Source organism: Artibeus jamaicensis, unplaced genomic scaffold (assembly GCF_021234435.1).
Source record: "Artibeus jamaicensis isolate MK-2021 breed Jamaican fruit bat unplaced genomic scaffold, CSHL_Jam_final contig_241, whole genome shotgun sequence".
In the NCBI taxonomy this organism is placed as follows: domain Eukaryota; kingdom Metazoa; phylum Chordata; class Mammalia; order Chiroptera; family Phyllostomidae; genus Artibeus; species Artibeus jamaicensis.
Genome location: NW_026521509.1, coordinates 8,366,691 through 8,386,873, shown reverse-complemented (window position 1 = coordinate 8,386,873; position 20,183 = coordinate 8,366,691). Strand labels below are relative to the sequence as shown.

Genomic DNA, 20,183 nt, shown 5'->3' with positions numbered 1-20,183 from the left:
TTATGAAGTTAAATTCCCCCCCAAGAATTCTTATTAATACCCTTTATAAAAATACTCTGGGAATTGCCCTGCCTGATGTACTGTAGGGAACTCATGCATGTGGAGTGACAATGCAGCCCGGCCCTATTGGAAACCCCATGTCACACAGGAAGCCAAACCAACAACTGTTTCTCCCATGGGAAACCAGGCCTGCATTCTACCTAGGCTGCTTTGTGACTTGCTCTTGCTAAAACTCCCTCAACCTTGAATTTCAAGCAGCAAATGCTTACTGCATATCTTTAAAGTAACTCCCTGAAGTCTGTGCTAATTCTCCCAAGGATTGAAGTGTAACCAGGCCAGTTACTTTTACCATTCCCTTGCATTTGCAACATTTTTTTCTTGTTAACCTGCGAGAAATAATTAGTAGCATCCCCTCCATTGCTATCTGTAAAAGGTAATTGCTGAATGAAAACCTTCTTTGATGTATGCTGATAGAAAGCCAATCAAAGCCTGTCAAGGCAAGGGTCCGGGTGCACTCCTCTTGAGAGAGTGGCCATGCGGTTGCATTTCCTACATAAGACTCGGTAGTCCGTGTGAATTTGTTTCCTATCTTATCCATAACGCCACGGACACTGTGGGCTGGTGACCGCATCAGTGTACCTCAGTGAACTGAGTGCTGGCCTGCGAACCAGAATGTCACTGGTTCAATTCCTGGTCAAGGCTGATTGATGCCTCTCTCACACATTGATGTTTCTCTCTCTCCCCTTCTCCCTCTTTTCTTCTCTCTCTATAAATAAATAAATAAAATCTTAAAAGAAAAACTCTTGAGAACTGTTTTAGCAGACAATATGGAGAGGGTACTATATATGGATGGTAAGTGCAGGAGTTAAAAGGCTACTGCATTAGTTCAAATGAGAAGATAAGGGTCTTGGAATGTAAAGGATATGTGGTTACAGGGGTGTCCAACCTTTTAGTGTCTCTGGGCCACAATGGGAGAACAACAGTTGTCTTGGGTCACTCATTTAATACACTGCAACATGTAATCACTAAAAAAAATCTCATAATGTTTTAAGTAAATTTACAATTTTGTACTGGGCCACACTGACAGCCATCCTGAGCTGTATGTGGCCCACCGTCTGCAGGTTGGACACCCCTGTAAGATGAAGATGACAAAGAACTACCACAAATAATACAGGACACAAGAGGGCAGCTTTGGGTGGAAGTGGGACAGCAAACAGTTTTATTTGAGACATAATGAATTTTTGGATTTGTAAGTTATTCAGGTAAAGCTCTACAAGAAAAAGTTACACCCAAATCTTTTCTATTTTCTGCAATTATTATTGAATAAAAATGTCCAAATATATGAGTTAGACATACTTATAAAAAGACAATATTGAATCTATGTCTTTGAAGGTACTGACTGAATCTCTGTCTCCTCATATATTAGGAAAGGACTATGACAGAGGCTAAAATTAGAAATACACTTGAAACTTATGTTTCTGGTTGTGCTTGTAAAGAGCATGAAAGTCAGTACTCTACTGTAACAACAGTTAAAAAGCTGAACAAACTGAAAAATAACACCTGTTCTTGGATCCCTAAGAGGAGGAGGACATAGGGCAAAACTGGACAAATAGGCAAAAACAGGAAGCCAGTACTTATAAGAAGAGAGCTATGAGTATAAACTGCCTGCAGAACCATCTCCAGGGCAGAAAAACTTGGCCTGTAAACGACGAGTCGCTGAAGGCTCAGAGCGGACCGCTCTGAGAGTTCAAAACTCCAGGGGCACATGGTCATTTGGGGAGTGGGCAGCTACAATACTGGGAGATTTACCTCAGAAACTTCACTAGATTCCCACAGTAAATATTAGAGAAAAATGCTCTCATGCTTCTGGCAGGGAAAGGGGAAAACAAATGATTTTTGAAATAAAATACACCAGGGCATTCTGTGTTTCTTAACGAGGCCTTGTCCTTGGTGGAAACTAGTTAGCCAGAACCTAACCTGCTAGGGTCCTATCAAAGCCTAAGTGACTGGGAAGAAGGGAAACACCCAACTCCCGTTCACGCCATCTGCCCTGACCCCTAAGAGGGGAGAAAAACTGAGAAAGTCTGGCGAAGTTCACAGTTCAGAAGGACAGGCTCGCTAAAACACAGAGATCTAATCACAGGACTGTAGGACATTCCGTTCCCATCTCACCACCACATTACAAAAGGCAATTTACAGCAGTTCCTTTTACCCAGTACATCATATCTAGCCATGAAGGAAATAGTTACAAGGCATATCAAAAGTAAAAAAAAAAGGGATTTGAAAAGAAAGAGTAAGTATGAGAACTACACAAGGCAGGATTGTTGGAATTATCGGATTGGGAATTTTTAAAAAGCTATGATTAATAGGCCAGTGGATCTAATAGATAAAATAGACTACATGCAAGAACAGATGGGCAGTGTTAGCAGAGAAATAGAAATCCTAAGAACTGAAATGTCAGAGATGAAAAACAGTGTAACAAAAATAAATAATGCCACTGATCGGTTTATTAGTACACTGGACAAGGCTGAGGAAAGAATCTCTGAGCTGGAGACTATATCAGTAGAATCTTCAAAAACCAAAAAGAAAACAAACACTAAAAAATAGAACAGACTATCCAAGGACAATTAGCCAACTACAAAAGGTGTATGTATATAACATACACATAAGGGAATACCAGAAAGAGAGAAAAGAGCAGGAACAATATTTAGAACAGTAATAGTCCTGGCTGGTGTGATTCAGTGGATTGAGTGCCAGCCTGCAAACCAAAGGCCTGCCGGTTTGATTCCCAGTCAGGGCACATACCTGGGTTGTGGGCCAGGTCCCCAGTAGGGGGCACATGAGAAGCAACCACACTTTGATATTACTCTCCCTCTCTTTCACCCTCCCTTCCCCTCTCTCTAAAAAATAAATCAATAAAATCTTTAAAAAATAACAGTAAAACAGTAATAACTGAGAATTTCCCTCAAATTAATGTCATATTTCAAATCACGGACTAGGAAGCTCTGAGATCATCAAGCAGAATAAATGCCAATTAAACTATATGCAGGCATATAATTTTTAAGCTACAGGAAATAAAAAATAAGGGGAAAAGCTCTGAAAGAAGCCAGAGAAATAAAATTCCTTACCAATACAAGAAGAGAGATCTAAGAATTATATCCAGTTTCTCTCCAGAAACCATGCAAGCAAGAAAAGCGTGGAGTGGAAGTTAAAGGGTGGAGAGAAAAATAAACCCCACAGACTTAGAATACTGTACCTTGTGAAATTATTTTTCAAAAACAGAGAAATACTTTCTCAAACAAAAATTGACAGAATTTCTTGCAAGACATATTAAAAGAAGTTCTATAGAAAAGGAAAGTGTCCAGGTAAAGAACATGTATGAGGGACCCATGCACATGAATAACAGGGTGGGGACTGACTGTGGGGGCGGGAGGGGGGCAAGGAAGAGCAAGGGGAAAAACTGGAACAACTATAATTGAACAATAAAAAACCTTTTGTTTTCTTATTCTTAATTAATCAAATAGATAATCTGTTCAAAATAATACCAACAATGTTTTCAATGGTGTGCGTGTGTGCATGTATGCTTACATATAAGTGAAATTAATGACAGGAATTATACAAGGTATAGGTGGGGAGAATTAGGATTATTTGTCATTACAAGGTTCTCAACGCTTCCCACTAAGTAGTATATTGTTATTTGAAGTGGACTTGGATTAGATGTAAATGTATACTGCAAACTCTAGGGCAACCTCTAAAAAAAAAGCAAAATAAAAAAGTATAACCAATATGCTAGGAAAGGAGAGGAAATGGAATCATACAAAACACTCAATTAAAACCACGAAGGGCAGAAAAATATTGGAGGACCAAAACAGGAACAAAAAATAAGGGCAACAAATAGAAAACAGTAATGAATATGGCAGATATTAATCCAACTATACCAATAATCACCTTGAATATCAAAGGTCTAAATGCACCAACTGAAAAACAAATTGTCAGCATGATTCAAAAAATAAGACCCAAGTATCTGCTGCCTACAAGAAACCCACTTTATTTGTTTATTTTTTAAAGATTTTACTTATTTATTTTCAGAGAGGAGGAAGGACAGAGAAAGAGAGGGAGAGAAACATCGATGTGCCAGAGAAGCATTGATTGGTTGCCTCTCGTATGCAGCCTGACTGGGGACTGAACCCACAACCCAGGCATGTGCCCTGACTGGGAATTGAACCGGTGACCCTTCTGTATGTGGGATCTTTCGCTTTGTGGGAGGATGTCCAACCCACTGAGCTACGTTGGTCAGGGCAGAAACCCACTTTAAATATAAAGACACCTAGCTTTGTGCAGTGGCAGTATTGTAGCTAATGAGGTTTATCTGAGGCACAATTACTGCTGATTGTTTAAAAATAAATAAATATAAAGACATTTATAGATTAAAAGTAAATGAATGGAGGAAAATATACCATGCTAACACTAATCAAAAGAAGGCAGGAATAGCTATATTCACTTCAGAAACAGACTTTAAACAAGCAAAGGTATCGGAGATAAAAAGCATTACATGATGATATAGGTCTATTTTCCAAGAAGACATACCAATCCTTAATGTGTATATGCCTAACAACAGTGTCAAAGTATACAAGGCAAAATGTAATAGAACTGCAAGGAAAACAGGTAAATCTATTATAGTGAAGATTTCAGTACAACACCCAATGGACAGATCCAGTAGGCAAAAAAAAAAACAAAACAAAACCAAAAAAAACCAGAAAGGCATGATTCATTGCTGCTGGGAATGCAAAATGATACAGCCACACTGGAAGATAGTTTGGCAGTTTCTTACAAGACTAAACATACTCTTACCATATGATCCATAATCACACTCTTTGGTATTTACTCAAAGGAATTATAAACTTTGTCTGTACAAAAACCTGACTAGAGATAGTTTATAGCAATTTATTCATAATTGCCAAAATCAGAAGCAACCAAGATGTCCTTCAGTATATGAGTAGATAAACAAACAATGGTATATCCAGACAATGGAATATTGTTTGGCAATAAAAAGAAATGAGCTATCAAGCCATAAGAAGACATGGAGGGCCCTGGCTGGTGTAGCTCAGTGGATTGAGTGTGTACCTGCTAATAATCAAAGCACTGCTGGTTCGATTCCCAGTCAGGACACCTGCCTGGGTTGTGGGCCAGGTCCCCAGTAGGACGTGCATGAGAGGCAACCACCCCTGATGTTTCTCTCCCTCTTTCTCCTTCCCTTCCCCTCTAAAAAATAAAAAAAAATAAAAAGAAGACATGGAAGAACTTTAAATACATATAACTAGGTGAAAGAAGGGAATCTGAAAGTTCTACATCCTGTATGATTCTAACTATATGGCATTCAGGAAAAGGTGAAACTAGGGAGACAGTAAAAATATCAATGGTTACCAAAAGTTAGGGGGAGAGGGATGAAGTAGCAGGGTATGGGTGACATACTGATGGATAGCTGTCTTTATACATTTGTCCAAACCAGTAGAACATACAAGACCAAGAGTGAACCAGAATATAAACTGTGCATTTTTGGTTATTATGATGTGTCAGTGTAGGTTCACCAACTGTAAAAAATGTACTACTCTGGTGGGGAAGTGGGGGCTGCTGAATGTGGGGGAAGCTATCCATGTATGGGAACAGGGGGTATATGGGGGATCTCTGTATCTACTCCTGAATTCTGCTGTGAACCTTAAGTTGCTCTTTAAAAACAGTCTTAGGTCATGACTGATAGAGCCTGTACATATGGGATTCAGGGCACAAGAAAGGGGTCAAGCTTTGAACATGAAAAAGGAACTTTTCCACTAAGACAAGAGAAGGACAGGGGTAAAGACAAGTACGGGCCCTGGCTGGTGTAGCTCAGTGGATTGAGTGCGGGCCTGAGAACCAGACAATCACGGTTCGATTCCCAGTCAGGGCACATGCCTGGGTTGCAGGCCAGTTCCCAGCAGGGGACGCACGAAAGGCAACCATACATTGATGTTTCTCTCCCTCTCTCCTTCCCTTCCCCTCTAAAGATAAATAAATAAAATATAAAAAAAAAAGACAAGTACGTAGCTCTACTAACACCTTCAATATTACAATGGTGGCATAACAATGGATTAATGGTGTGATTTAAAAGGCTACTTGATCCCTGGCTGGTGTGGCTCAGTGGACTGAACCTGTGAACCAAGAGGTTGCGGTTCTATTCTCAGGGTACATGCCTGTGATGCCGGGCCTATACAGGCTGGTCAGGTGTGTGAGAGGCAACCAATCAATGCTTCTCTCTCTTTCTCCCTCCCTTCCCTTCTCTCTGAAAATGAATAGATCAAATCTTTTTTTAAAAGTTACTTGAGGAACATTTGAGATCTTGCCCCCTGGCATATATTATCACTGTGACTCAAACATTTTCTTCAAAGTTACTTAAAAAATTGTCCACTAAAAATGGCTAAAATGGTAATTTTTATTATGCATATTTACCACAATTATATATATACACACACACACACATATATATAACTGGCTTGATTACTGCCAATTTCCAAATTCTAATAGGTTAGGCATTGACCATTTAAATTACATTTCATGTGAGCTCAAGTTTAGCTTTCATTTCACAAAGTGCTCTAGATCGACGGTGTCAAACTCCTTTCCACTGGGGGCCACATCAGCCTCACGGTTGCCTTCCAAGCGCCAAATGTAACTTTAGGACTGGATAAATGTAACTACTCCTTAACTAGGGGCAAGGAGCTCGGCGCTGCTGCTGGGTAGAAACAAGGTGCCAGGCCCGATAAAAGAAGGTGGAGGGCCGGATTCAGCCCACGGGCCTTGTGTTTGCCACCTCTGCTCTAGATCTTAGGTAAGACAAGTCCTATTTAACTTCTTGTGGCCATTGAAAAAGATGTACTCCACTTTATCCATAGTTTGCCTATTTCTACTTAATAGAATAAACCAAAGATCTTACCATTTGAAATACATCAGAGCCTTCATCAAAATCTACCATAGCAAAAAATATCCTGTTGGTAAATGCGTTGGAGTATCGCCAGGAATTTGCCAGGATCTGGAATTCTTCATCTGCTTGCCTGGATGCCATCAGATTTGTGAAGATAAAATAGAAAACATTTTTAAAAGCTAGTTCATCAGCAGTAAAACAAACCCAAAGACACAATAGCAGTTTTTCCAATGGGGGCGGGAGAGCAGACAAGTAAGTCAGGCTCTGGGGACAGTGTTAGGACAAATGCTGGCAAACTCTGCCATTTTGGCTTAAGGGAAGTCATACACAAGTGTTGGGGATTTCAACAGAAAGTGGTAATTACCTGTCTGCACCTCATATTATGTGACCATTTCTTATCTCAAACCCCTTCAGTAGTCACTGGAAAATGCAGCTAATTGTCTCTACAACAAATTTTAATACCTTAAATTACTTATTTTTTAAAAGATTTTATTTATTTTTAGACAGAAGGGAAGGGAGGAAGAGAGAGGGAGAGAAACATCAATGTGTGGCTGCCTCTCATGCACACCCCCTACTGGGGATCTAACCCACAACCCAGGCATGTGCCCTGACTGGGAATCAAACTGGCAACCCTCTGGTTTGCAGGCCGGTGCTCCATCCACCAGGCCACACCAGCCAGGGCACCCTAAGTTACTTCTAAGAGTTCAAAGTCAAGGTTGAAATGTTTTCCCAGAGAAAGTATACAGATGATAAACTCCTCAGAACCTGGTGCTTTTCTATTACCTTCAGAACACAGTCTCCAAGCTCTTCCACTGGTTATTCCATATTCTTTATCATTTAATTCCAAATAATACACCTAGCTTTTATTTGTTCTTTAAAGATTTCATTTATTTTTAGAGAGAGGACAAGGGAGGGAGAAAGAGAGGGAAACAAACACTGATGTGAGAAGGAAACATTGATCCCTTGCCTCTCGTACACTGCCAACCAGTTACCAAGCTGGTGAACTTTTGGTTTGCAGGACAAGGCCCAACCCCCCACCGCAGCTACGGCAGGCAGGTCTGCATCTAGCTTTTAAGTAGCTTTTCTACTAATCAATCTCAAACAGAATATCTTTTTTTAAAGATTTCATTTATTTACTTTAAGAGAGAGGGGAAAGGAAGGAGAAAGAGAAGGAGAGAAAATGTATGAGATTGATGGGCTGCCTCTCACACACCCCTAACTGGGGACTTGGTCTGAAACCCAGGCATGTGCCCTGACTGGGAATGGAACCTGTGACCTTCCAGTTTGCAGACCAGTGCTCAATCCACTGAGCCACACCAACCAGGGTTCAAACACAGTATCCTCATTGCAGCTTTTTATTTATTCCTGTATCTTCATTGCAGCTTTTTATTTATTCCTATCTGTGTACCCCTGTACACATCATTGCTTCTAATCAGAATATCTTACTTCCATCTAAATCTGATCCATCTTTCTAGTCCTAGTACAAGGTACTATCTTCTCCTCAGGCCAACCCTAACCACTTCTGTTATATGTCCTTCCTGAAAATTTACAGTAATTATTATATACACAAGTCACAAGGTATTAAATCATAAATTGTATTATATTCTCAGTAAAATTTCCATGTGTGGAATTCACTTCCTTAGCCAGATGATGAGAGTAGGTCAACTTTCTTATACTTCTCATCCTGATAACACCAAATATATAGTATTAAATGTACTGTTGTTGCTTAATTTTATGTTTTGTGAGTTTAGGAAAATGTGACCTAATTTTAAGTTTGGTCTTGTAGAAAGTAAGAGACAGCCCTGGCTGGCGTAGCTCAGTGGATTGAGCGCGGGCCTGCAAACCAGAGTATCGCGGTTCGATTCCCAGTCAGGGCACATGCCTGGGTTGCAGGCCAGTTCCCAGCAGGGGATGCATGAGAGGCAACCATACATTGATATTTCTCTCCTACTCTTTCTCCTTCCCTTCTCCTCTCTTGAAAAATAAATAAATAAAATATTAAAAAAAAAGAAAGTAAGAGACAAATAAAAACTTAGGTTGGTATGAAGTTCATTCATTTGCACGCAATACAGTATTATGGAATCTGTGTTTATTTCCTGACATTTTTGTACATTGTTGACTGCCAGTGAGTAAACTGACTGAATTATAAGTTAATTCTAGATTTTAAGTTTATTCATAGTTAATACCTACTTTTCTTTTTCCTTCTTGTATTTATTTTCAATTTATATTCAGCACACAACCCATAAAATAAGCACTCTGGCACCAAATACCTTGACTATCTCCTACCTCCAAGGAGAAAATCCTTTAAGAAGAATTAGCAAGGCTTGGGGTCTATTGAAAGGAGTCTGTCTATTTCTTCACATGGGCCCGGGCTGGCAGAATTTGGAAAGCCTCCAAGGTTTTACTAAATTAGTTCTCCACAGGGCAGCCTTGTCATTTCATTGAAAATAAATTCCCAGATCACACATAGTGATCTAAAAATATAAGTGTAAAAAAAAAAGTCCAAGAACACTGAAAGGCAAAAGGTATTCCATTTTTTTAGTATCCACTATTTTTAATTATCTGTAGCATTTAAAGAAAAAACTATCTTTATTCCTAACATCACTCAGAAACGGTGAAACAAAATCAATAAACCATTATTTGATGGGAGTTTAAGGGAAATTAGTCTCTATTTTCAAGGTTTACCACCATCACCAAATAATGTAGAAAAAAAAGAAACATCTTGCCCTGACCAAGTGGCTCAGTTGGTTGGTGCATCATGCCATACACCAAAAGGTTGCGGGTTCAATCCCCAGTCAGGGAGCACACAATAGGGAACTAATCTTGAACATGGATGTTTCACTATCTCTCTTTCTCTGTGTCTCCTCCCCTTCCTCTCTGTGTAAAAATCAATAAATATATCCTCAGGTAAGGATTAAACAAAAAAAGAAAAACATCTCTAAATCATACAACTTGGTTTTCTAAAAAAGTTCTCCTGTAATTCTAAACTTGGTTGTAGCGACCATTATTGTATTAATAAATTATCTTTAGCTCTGCATAAACCAGTTAAGATTTAGAATTTGTTTCTCCCAATATTAAGAGTATATTTCTTTTACTACCTTCTGAGGTGGTTGTGATAAGACAAGAGTATGAAGTGGAAAACACTTACAAATAATAAAACAGTACATCAATGCTACTGGCATATATTTATATAAGTTGATAACAATTTAGAAGATAATTCTTAGATTTATTCCTATGATTGCTACAATACTTTACCCTTCCTCTTTGTTCCTCCCACTAACGATCATGAAATGACTGAAAAAGCAGTAGTACTAAGGAAGGTATACACATTACTTATGTACCCACTAAACTAATTTAATTCTTGTGGGATTGCAAAATGGTTAAAATCTCATGAGTTACTGAATTTGAAAATGTAGTTGAAGGTTCATACTTGCACACGACGCACTGTCTGTGAAGTTGGAGCGCAGTGAACATGACAATAACGGAGTAGTTTCTTGGTGGGGCTTTAACAAGGCGGCGGAACTTGTCTCCATTCATTCTTATTACAGGTCTTTTATTGGTCCATTCCATCAGCTGACTAACCTTTTCCGAAAGCACCATCTAAAAAAAAAAAAAAGAAAACAAAGGGAGTGTGCTAGTAATACTCTCAACTTGTCATTTAAGGGTCCTTTATATCCAGGCAACTTTACATCAAGAATAACAAGCAGAGGTACAAAGAAAATGTGAGAGACCTAAATATAAATTTTAGGAGTTGGGCCTGATGATGATAACTATTCTTAAAATTACATTATTTCATGATGAAATTTTAATCAAATACTATACTTCTGATGTGAAATGCTTATTATTTACTAATAAACAAAATGGTATCAAATCATAAACCATTTCACATTTGCCAAAGATTCCAAAAAATGTGGAGTTAAAGAAACTGGCTGGTTTTTTTTTTTAAGATTTTATTTATTTATCTTTAGAGGGGAAGAGAAGGAGAAAGAGAGGGAAAGAAATATCAATGTGTGATTGCCTCTTGTGTGCCCCCTTCTGGGGACTTGGTCTACAATGCAGGTATGTGACCTGACTGTGAATCAAACCAGTGACCCTTTGGTTCACAGTCTATGCTCGATCCACTGAGCTACACCAGCCAGGGCACAAGTGGCTGGTTTTATGCAACACTTTGCTTATCTCTCTCTCTCTCTCTCTCTCTCTCTCTCTCTCTCTCACACACACACACACACACACACACACACAAAGAAAAACTAGAATAGTTGAAACAACCTTGAAAACAAAGAATACAGTGGAAAGAATCACTCTACCAGATTTTAAGGTTTACTGTATAACTATAGTAAGCAAGGCGGGGTTGAAGTGATAAAGAGGTAGGCACATAGGTCAATGGAACAGAACCAAGAACCTAGAAACAGACCTATACAAATATAGCCAACTAATTTTACAGAAGGGTACAAAAGCAACTCAGTAGAGGAAGGAGAGAGCCTTTTCTACAAATGGTACAGGAGCAACTGGATGGATACCCATAGCCAAAAATATGAACCTTGAAGTAAATGTCATACCTTATACAAAAATTAACTCAAAATGGACCACATACTGAAACTTAAAAACGAAACTATAAAAATTTCAGGAGGCTCTGGCTGGCATAGCTCAGTGGATTGAGCATGGATCTGTGAACCAAAAGGCTGTTGGTTCGATTCCCAGTCAGAGTACATGCTTGGGTTGCAGTCCAGGTCCCCAGTAAGGGGGCATGTGAGCGGCAACCACACATTGATGTTTCTCTCCCTTCCCCTCTCTAAAATTAAATAAATAAATTCTTTTTAAAAAAGGAAACAATTTTTAAGGAGAAAATGCTCAGGATCAAGGGCTAGGCAAAGTTCTTAGATCTGAAGCACAATCATAAAAAAAGTACAATTCATAACAAAATAGTAAACTAGACATCATCAAAATTAGAAATTTTGCTCTGTGAAAGACCCTGTGAAGAGGATGAAAAGACAAACATAATTTGCATACTTTACTCACCATAGTTTGCAGATTCTGCTTGGAGTATTTTATTTTATTTTATTTTATTTTATTTTATTTTATTTTATTTTATTTATGTTTTATTTATTTATCTTTAGAGGGGAAGGGAAGGAAAGAGGGAGAGAAACATCACTGTATGGTTGCCTTTTGTGCGTCCCCTGCTGGGAACTGGCCTGCAGGGAACTGGTCTGCAACCCAGGCATGTGCCCTGACTGGGAATTGAACTGCGATTGTCTGTGCTTGGAGTATTTTAGACAAAAAAAAGTAAAGCAGGACTTCCAGCCAAGATGGAGGAATAGGTGGAAACACTGTGCCTCCTCTCACAACCAAGTTTAAAGACAACAAAGTTTTAGTAACAAAAACACAGCCAAAACACAGAAAATTGAAATATACTTAAGTTTGACAACAACGAATCATTCAGCCAGACCAGTAAGAGGGGCAGAGTCAGCGGTGGAGCGGGGTTGTGCAGGTAAGATTGGCCGGAGGACACAGGAGCACAGGAGCTTAGGCGGTGGTTGGCGGATCCCAGGCGTGGGGTGGCAACGGGCAGACCCAGTGAGGGCGAAAAGCTGACCACGGTCACATACTCCCATGCAGATAAACCAAGCAAAGGAGCGAGCAGTGAGACAGACTGCACAGGCTAGGGCCCCAGTGACAGGAATGAAAGCCTAAAGGCACCAACTGGAAAAACTTTCAGGGGTCGAGGTACTGGGAGAAGATCCCAGGCTCACAGAGAGTTTGTTGGAGAGACCCACAGGGTCCTGGAGGGTGCACAGACCCACACACCCGGGAGCAGGTACCAGGGAGGCCAGGTTTGCTTGCAGGAAGCAGCAGAGGGGACTGAAATCTTGAGAGAGAGCGGAACAAACGCCATTGCCCCTCTCTGACCCCGCCCCCACATAAACGTCACAAACCAGCGACCTGGGTCACCCCACCCCTGTGAACACTTAAGGCTCCGCCCCCTCAATCATAACAGGCACGAACAGACCAAAACATTGTGGCTGAAGAACAGCTCAAAGCCCCAGAGCCAATAAATCTAAGCGACCAAGAGATAGCCAACCTATCAGATGCACAGTTCAAAACACTGGGGATCAGGATGCTCACAGAACTGGTTGATTTTAGTCACAAATTAGATGAAAAAATGAAGGCTAAACTAATCGAAATGAAGGAAAATGCACAGGGAACCAACAGTGATGGAAAGGAAACTGGGACTCAAATCAAGGGAGTGGACCAGAAGGAAGAAACAAACAACCAAACAGAAAAGGATGAAGAAACAAGAATTCAAAAAAAAAAATGAGGAGAGGCTTAGGAACCTCCAGGACATCTTTAAACATTCCAACATCCGAATTTAGGGGTACCAGAAGGGGAAGAGGAACAGCCACCAGTGGAAAACTTATTTGAACAAGTAATAAAGGAGAACTTCCCCAATCTGACAAAGGAAGGAGATTTCCAGGAAATCCAGGAAGCTCAGAGAGTCCCAAAGAAGTTGGACCCAAGGAGGAACACACCAAGGCACATCATAATTACATCAGCCAAGATTAAAATGAAGGAGAGAATCCTAGAAGCAGCAAGAGCTAAGGGGACAGTCACCTACAAAGGAGTCCCCATCAGACTGTCAGCGGATTTCTCAAAAGAGACCTTACAGGCAAGAAGGGGCTTGAAGGAAGTATTTCAAGTCATCAAATCGAAAGACCTACAGCCAAGATTGATTGTTCTATCTAGCAAATCTTTCATTTAGAATGGAAGGGCAGATAAAGTGCTTCTCAGATAAGATCAAATTCAAGGAGTTCATCATCACCAAGCCCTTTTTTTTTTTTCACCAAGCCCTTATTATATGAAATCTTAAAGGGACTTATCTAAGAAAAAGAAGGTAAAAAATATAAACAGTGAAAGGAGAGCAAAGTCAATTATTAACAACCACATCTAAAACAAAATCAAACTAAGAGGACAGCTAAATCAGGAGTAGAATTATAGAAATGGACATCACATGGAGGGTTAGCAACGGGGGGGTGGGAGGAGGAGAAAGGGGGGAGAAGGTACAAAGAATAAGTAGCATAGACAGTAGGTAGAAAATAGATAGGGGGAGGGCAAGAATAGTATGGGAAATATAGAATCCAAAGAACTTGTGACACATGGATAAAAACGAAAGGGGGAAATGGTGGGGGAGGGGTGTGCAGGGTGGAGGGGAATGAAGGGGGGAGAATAGGACAACTGTAGTGGCATAATCAATAAAATATATTTAAAAAAATGTAAAGCAGTAACAAGTAATGAAATAGTTGTTTATATAGTCTATCTCTCTTCAATCACAGAGGTATATGATCATTCCAACGAAAGAAGTGTATGTACTTTGAGTTAACTATAAATATGTGGAGTCTTCTTAAAGAAGTCTTGAATAAATTTGTAATTACATCTATGTAAAACATTTACAATATTCCTCATCCTGTTTATTAACAGACTGGAAAGACCTGATTTCTGGCTATTCAATCTCAAAAGAATTTATCCAGTATAAGAAATTAGTTCTGTGTAATAACAAATTCTCTAAAAGCTTTTATGAGATTACTACCTCAAAAGACTGCTTAATAAGAGGTGCCATTAGGTTACTTTCTGAGTTTGTTTTCTTTAAAATGAATTGAAGATAGATCACAATGAAAAGACAAACTAGTTTTAAACTTTTACAATAAAATTATAAAACATAGCCTGGAACATAATAATCACAAGTTATAATCCTTATTCATAATGATCTAATATTTTAATATATCTTAAAGTAAGCATCTCTTGAATTGATTTTTTTTTTTTTAGAAAATAGCAGCTACTAAAGTAGCTTACCATCATTCAATGGTTCTGTGACTTTAAGTAAAACAAGGTATAATAAACCCAATTTTAACACAGGGTAATTGATGTAAACAAGAGTTCAGTTTCCTACATTATAAGGAACAACAAAAGGACATTATTTGGGAACCTGCTGTATTTGGAACGCCTAGTTATGTATGTATCAGGTAACAACTTCTCTCATTATAGGGTATAGAATTTAATTCAAACCTCAAAACACTGTGAGGCACTCTATTTTTATGCTCATTTAACTGTTGAGCAAGCAGAATCACAGCGGTTAAGCGACTTGGCGAAAATGCCCCAGGTTAGTAAGACAGAGCTAGGACTCAAGCTGCCCATGATCATTCTACACCAGGGTTTCGCTATGGCACTACTGACACTACAGGGCACATTATATGCCCTGGCTGGTGTAGCTCAGTGGATTGAGCGCGGGCCAGATCCTTACTTGTTGTGGGAGCCTGAGCTGCACACCACAGGATGTTGAGCAGTATCCCTAACCTCTTCCCAAGGATGCCCATAGCACCCCTAACCCCAGCTACAACCACCCAAAATGCCTCCAGACATTCCCACATAACCCCTGGGGAGCGAAATTCCCCCTTCCTCATTGAGAACAGTTCTAAAATGCAAAGAATTTTCACAGTAAGACTTACCGTATTTTGCCATGTATAATGCGCACCCACGTTTGTTGCACGTTATACATGAGGTTATTATAGTCATTATTATACCTCTGTGTAATGTGCATCCTTTATTTTTCCCTCAAAAATTTGGGCAAAAAAAGGGCACATTATATGCCCTGGCTGGTGTAGCTCAGTGGATTGAGCGCGGGCCTGAGAACCAAAGGATCACAGTTCGATTCCCAGTCAGGGCACGTGCCTGGGATGCAGACCAGGTCCCAGCAGGGGACACAAGAGAGGCAACCATACGCTGATATTTCTCTCCCTCTCTCCTTCCCTTCCCCTATAAAGATAAATTAATTTTAAAAATCGAAAAAAAAAAGGTGCACATTATACATGGCAAAATATGGTATCTAGGTTTGGGGTTCAATCTCCAGTCTTGGAGATGTTTCTTTATCTCTCTCCCTCTCCCTTCCTCCCTTTCCCCTTAATATCAATAAAGAGATAAAAAATATAAACAATTTTCTCAAAGACCATGCTTTTTCATTTTTATCACGTTGCCTCCCCAAAACACCACTAGATGCAAGGACAAGCAACCTCCCTTCTACTACAGGAAGAAAATAATTCACCGTAAAAATAAAACAAGTCACTACAAAACAAACCTTCATGCCTGGCAGAAAGCATAGGCTTTGGAGTCAGACCAGGGATGGAATCCCAGCTCAGCCTCTAGAGCTGTGCTTCTTTAGACAAACCCCCAGCATCTCTCTTGTTCCATCATCTTTCAAAAGGGGTTAATACTTACTCTGCAGGGTTACCGGGAAGATTACAGATAATGCATGTAAACCACAGTGCCTAACATAGAGAAGGCACTGAATAAATATCAGAGAATAAGTCAACAACATTCCCGGGAAAACACTGGTACAAGTATAAATAATCAGAGAAGTAGGGTACCATTCCATTTAACAACAGGCACCCACAAGGAACTTGAGCGATTTTTAATTATATTCATTTAGGAAATGTGTCTTTTAAAAAAAGCATACTTATAAGGTCAAATATTACCCCCTGTTTAAAGCCAAACCTACTATGGTAGGTAGACCTGGGATTTTGTTAAAATAAAATGTTCAAATATTGACAAAAACAACCCTAAGTGTTCTGCAACAGAACATGTATACATTTTTTAAAGTCTTTATTTATTTATTTTTAGAGAGAGGGGAGGGAGAAGGAAAGGAAGAGAAACATGAATGTGTGGTTGACAGTCATGCACCCCCTACTGGGTACCTGGTCCATAACCCAAGCATGTGCCCTGACTGAGAATTGAACCGGCAACCTTTTGGTTCGCAGGCTGGCACTCAGTCTACTTAGCTACACTAGCCAGGTCAGAACATGAATATTACAGTAATTTTTTTAAGCCTAAAACATCCTCAGTTAGAAGGTAAAGGGGTAAAGTCTAAAGCAGCTTTACCAGCCTATATTTATCCCTTATTTACTGACGAGAAAATCCAATTTTAGCTTGTGAAACCTGCAAGTGAAAGAACAGAGTCGTGACTCTATATACATTCAGTTAATTAATTAATTAGGTATTTACCGAGGACCTTTTTGACAGACACTGCTGGGTGGTAGGGAAAGAAAAATTAATTTATAAGTATCTGTATTTAAGATGCTCACAGTCTACTGGGAAAAACTGGTATGTGAACAATGATAATAAAATATGCTGAACTGATCTCAGTTCACCTGGGGGAACCAGGAAAAGCTTAGTTAAGAGAGTAATGTTTGAGCTAAGATTTGAACAGCAGTAAACCTCAGATGAATGAGGGGCTGGGGTGAGAGGACATACCCCAGCAGAAGTCCAGCAAGTTACAGATACAAGAGAATGTAGAAGACCAAGGAAGGCACATAATTCAATATGACTAGTACAAGGAGGATTTGGGACTGAGACGAGACTGGAAGAAACAGACCAGGGAGACAGGCTACAGAAGCCCTTTTATACTTTGCAAAATAGGTGAAAAGATTTTCAGAATTTCATTTTCATCTCTGACAACACTATGAAGGATGGATTTAAGGATGACCAGTCAAAATTTTTGAGAGTGATAAGGGTGTTAACAGGAGGCATGATGGAAAGGGAGTTAGAATCTGAAAACTTTCTAAAAAATTTTGAGATAAAATGCACATAGCAAAATCCACCATGTTAACTTTTAAAGTATATAATTCATTGCTGATTCATTTTTAAAATAATTTATCTCCTGCTAGGCCCCTCTGCTTCTAGTTCAGTGAGAGATTAAATGAATATAGCCCTGGCTGGTGTGGCTCAATGGTTTGAGCACCTGCCTGCAAACAAAAGCTCATGGTTCAATTCCCAGCCAGGGCACATGCATGGATTTTCGGCCAGGTCCCTTCAGGAGGCAGCCCGATAGGTGTTTCTCTCACACATCGATGTTTCTCCCTTTGTCTGTCTCCCTCTCTTCTCCTCTCTCGAATAAGCATAACTTAACTAGTAGAAATACTAGTATTTTAAAATCTTCACTTTTTTATTTAAAAATAAGTGGTCACTGTGGAAATTCAGACAATACCAGTACATAAGGCAAAAAGTTAAAGTGTTTCTATATTTTTAAAAAAGATTTTATTTATTTTTAGGGAGAGGGGAAGGGCGGGGGAAAGAGAGAGAGAGAGAGAAATATGAAGATGTGGTTGGCTCTCATGTGCCCCCTACTGGGGACCGGGCCTGCAATCCAGGCATAGGCCCTACGTGGGAATCAAACCAGTGATTCTTTGGTTCGTATTCAGTCCATTGAGCTAAACCACCAGGGTTAAGTTGGAACTCTTTCAACACGGTGTTAAAGTTCCTGTTTTGATTGTTTAATTGTGAGGGAAGTATACTGTTATCCCCTCCACTTGCTAAAGCTAGTAAATTCCACGAGGAATCTTAGTTTTGTTTATTTATGAATACTAAGGTCCCAGGACAGTGCCTGGCATGCTTGGTATTTGGTAAGTGATCGAAACGGTGTAATAGCTTCTGCGTCCGTAAATTGCTTTGAATCAATTGTTTGGACAATGTAATAAACCTGGCATAGTTTCACAATTCAGTTTAATTCTTGTATCTCTGAAATGCAAATGCTATAATCTGTTCTTACGTGTCTATAAACGGAGTTACATCTACTGACAGCAGAACACTCAGATTTTCTACCCGCTGGACCTAAAGTCCAACTTCCCTCACCAACTGATGGAGCCCATACCCATGCACAGGCCTAGAGAAACCAGGTTATCACATACCCCACCCCACTGTCAGACTCTACATCCCCAGAAGACAAGGAGTTAGTTTCTTATCTGAAAAACCCCACAATTCCAGGAACGGTGGAACTGGAGCCGCCAAAGACACAGAACCGACGGTGAAGGGGGGTCGAGAAAGAGAACAGACCCTCTCAAGCCCCACTCATTGGGAAAAGCCCGTGTTGCGGGAAACAGCGTCCTTACCTCCTTCTTTCTTTGGGCAGAGGCTAAGGGAACCTCATAAACCAGCAGCAGCACCAACGCAATGGTCGCAGACACACACAAACGCCTTGAATGCGCTGCCATGTTTGTTCCTCTCCCTCTTAAAAGCGAAACTTTCCTCGGGCTGAGTCTGCGGGTTGGGCGTGAGAACAAGCAACCCAACCCCTTGGCCCTGCTCATTGGTCTAGCTCGGCCTTACACCACGACCTTTCACATTACGTCACTACGCTCTACTGAGAGACGCCCGCTAAAAGACGGTTCACTTCTAATTGGTCTTTGTTAACCAATAGAAAAAGGATAATCTGGAGGTTTTTCATTGGTCCGCTGAGGATAATGGCGCGCCCCTTCCTTTTACCTAAAGAGGTCGTGCTTTTAGGCTCTTCCGTCGGGCGTGCGCAATCGGGAAGCTTTGCGGCTTTTCGAAGTTCAAGCTGGCGTAAGGTTGATAGAATGTTTTTTTCCACGGAGACGCATTTAGAAGTCTTTGAAATCCACGTCTTTCATGTAATATCCTAGAAAAATTGGACTTATGTGATTGGACTATCAAATGTGATCGATAGCATGATAGCATCTTTCTTGGCCCCTTATTTTGCCGTCAAATTATTTCAAATAAAAATAATTTTAAAAAGCAAGAAAGCAAAAACATACTTAATATCACCGAGGAAGATTTTTAAAAGTGAAGAACAAGCCCCATCTGGTGTGGCTCGGTTGGTTGGGTATCAGCCATCAAACAGAAAAAGGTCGCTGATTGGATTCCCAATCAAGGCACCTGTCTGGGTTGAGGGTTCGTTCCCAGTTGGGGGCGTGCGAGAGGCACCCGGTTGGTTTCTCTTGCACGTCGATGTTTTGTTCCCCGTTTCTCCTTCCTTCCCCTCTGTAAAAAAAATAAATGAAATCTTTTAGAAAGTGTACGAATTGTACTGTGACTACCCAGCAAGATTCTACAATGGACAGTTTGTTAAATTGGCTTCATCACGTCTATCTTCATATTATGAATTCTTTTTATTATTCTTGCACCCTTTCTCTAAATTTGAAGTCATCTCAAAAGTAGAAGTTAAATGACTTAGTATGTAGTAATAGGAGACAAAAAAATCAAAGGAGTGAAGGACGTTTGTATGGAACAGAAAGAATTGCTAGTGTGGAGCGAGACACAAACTCAAACCTCTGAAACACTACGTATCTCAGCTCTCCTCTAAAGGGCCCTAATCTTGGGTTCAAGGTTGTGGGAGAGGTGTCTCATTCTTCAGTAAATACCAGCGTAGGTCATTTATAAAACCTAAAAC

At 40.0% G+C, this 20,183-nt stretch overlaps 1 protein-coding gene and 1 pseudogene across 1 annotated transcript in view; one reads left to right on the top strand and one right to left on the bottom strand.

The window, feature by feature from the left end:
- Positions 1–19,080, bottom strand: part of MAGT1 (magnesium transporter 1) — a 38,840-nt gene extending 19,760 nt beyond the window's left edge. Inside the window, exons 1-3 of the mRNA XM_037132199.2 lie at positions 18,883–19,080; positions 10,383–10,552; positions 6,965–7,082 (exon numbers count right to left, since the gene is read on the bottom strand). Of these exons, the coding sequence (XP_036988094.1) occupies positions 6,965–7,082; positions 10,383–10,552; positions 18,883–19,080 (486 nt within the window). The remainder of the gene's footprint in view (positions 1–6,964; positions 7,083–10,382; positions 10,553–18,882) is intronic.
- LOC119039485 (uncharacterized) lies at positions 4,330–4,413 on the top strand (annotated as a pseudogene).
- Positions 19,081–20,183: the final 1,103 nt, after the last annotated feature.